At 15.8% G+C, this 1,344-nt stretch overlaps 1 protein-coding gene across 1 annotated transcript, besides 4 other annotated features; it reads left to right on the forward strand. All coding sequences in view use genetic code 6, as the record gives it.

Annotated features, from left to right (window-relative positions):
- The first annotated feature begins 177 nt into the window (after window positions 1–177).
- Window positions 178–255: a microsatellite.
- Window positions 181–258: a microsatellite.
- Window positions 259–443: 185 nt separating this feature from the next.
- On the forward strand, window positions 444–1,021 carry IMG5_127220 (hypothetical protein; the record flags this gene model as incomplete). Its single annotated transcript, XM_004032182.1, has 2 exons — window positions 444–601; window positions 686–1,021. Coding segments are annotated over 2 exons (494 nt in total), but the record flags the coding sequence as incomplete, so codon positions are not given.
- Window positions 606–643: a microsatellite.
- Window positions 607–673: a microsatellite.
- Window positions 1,022–1,344: the final 323 nt, after the last annotated feature.

The raw sequence follows: 1,344 nt of genomic DNA on the forward strand, positions 1-1,344 counted from the left end.
AAAAATATATAATTACTTAAAATTATTATAAAGAAATTAAAAATGATAATTAATAAATAATAAATAAAAATAATATATGCACATATATACTAAATTTATTATTAGATATTATATGTTGTAAAATTGGTTAAGATTTAATAAATGAAAATGAAGATGAAGAACTTAATAATGAATTAGTAAATATATATATATAAAAATAAATATATATATATATAAATAAATATATATATATATATATATATATTTATATATATATATTTATTCTACTTTTTATCTTTTTTATTTTCTATAAAATTTATATAAATTAGATATATATTAATTTAAATTTTATTTTTATATATTAGAGTGAATGTTAAATTTAATAAGATATTTTTTAATTAGAATTACTTATAGACGATTATTTGCCTTAATAAATAAAAGAAGTAAATGAGAATTAAGGTTAAATAAAATTAATGGATTTTATAGAATAACCTTATGAATAATATAAGATATAGAAATTTTAAAAATAATATGCAAGTGATTTAGTCTCTTCGAAAACATAAACTTTTAATTAAATTAAAATTTAAATAATATCATAAATAAAAATTGATTAAATTAAATAGTTAATATATATATATATTTATATATATATATATATATATATTTTGATATCTACATTTTTTATATATATTTTTTTAATAATTAGTTCAAATTTCGGTATTTTATTATAAACTGATTTTTATGAAAATATTTATTTTTTACATGAAATATTTCATGATTTTGCTAATAATGATGATGGTTTACCTGAATGTATTATTTTTTCAGATTTTAAGCATTTTTGTAGACTTTCTTTTATTACCGAGAATCCTTAAAATGAACCTGATATAGATTTTTTTACACTTTCAGATAAATAAGTAGCCAATTTTTTCCATTCTTATGCAACTCAAGTATGGAAATATGGTAATTTAGGTCTTAATATGTAAGACTTTTCTAAAACACTATAATAAATATGCAACGTAATCTACACAGAGACAAAAGACATGTAATTAAAGCAAAATTAACTAAAAGATTTAGTATAGGAGAGAATATTTCCTTTATTAATGTTAAATATACCAAATCTTTATAAAAACTACCGATTAAATTTCCGTAAATAAATCTAAAAAGAAAATATAGAAAACTCTCCATTTATTTTTTATGATTAAAATAAAAAAGTCGAAAAAATGTAAAATTTTTAATTAAACATTTAAATATTTCCTGAAAATAATCTAAAAAATACATAAAAATCTCCTATTAATAACCAAAAAATACCTGAAAACGATAAAATTATATCGAAATCAGAAAAAAGGCCTAAAATTACTTTATATA

This window comes from Ichthyophthirius multifiliis, assembly GCF_000220395.1.
Source record: "Ichthyophthirius multifiliis unplaced genomic scaffold scaff_1120509251002, whole genome shotgun sequence".
Lineage (NCBI taxonomy): Eukaryota > Ciliophora > Oligohymenophorea > Hymenostomatida > Ichthyophthirius > Ichthyophthirius multifiliis.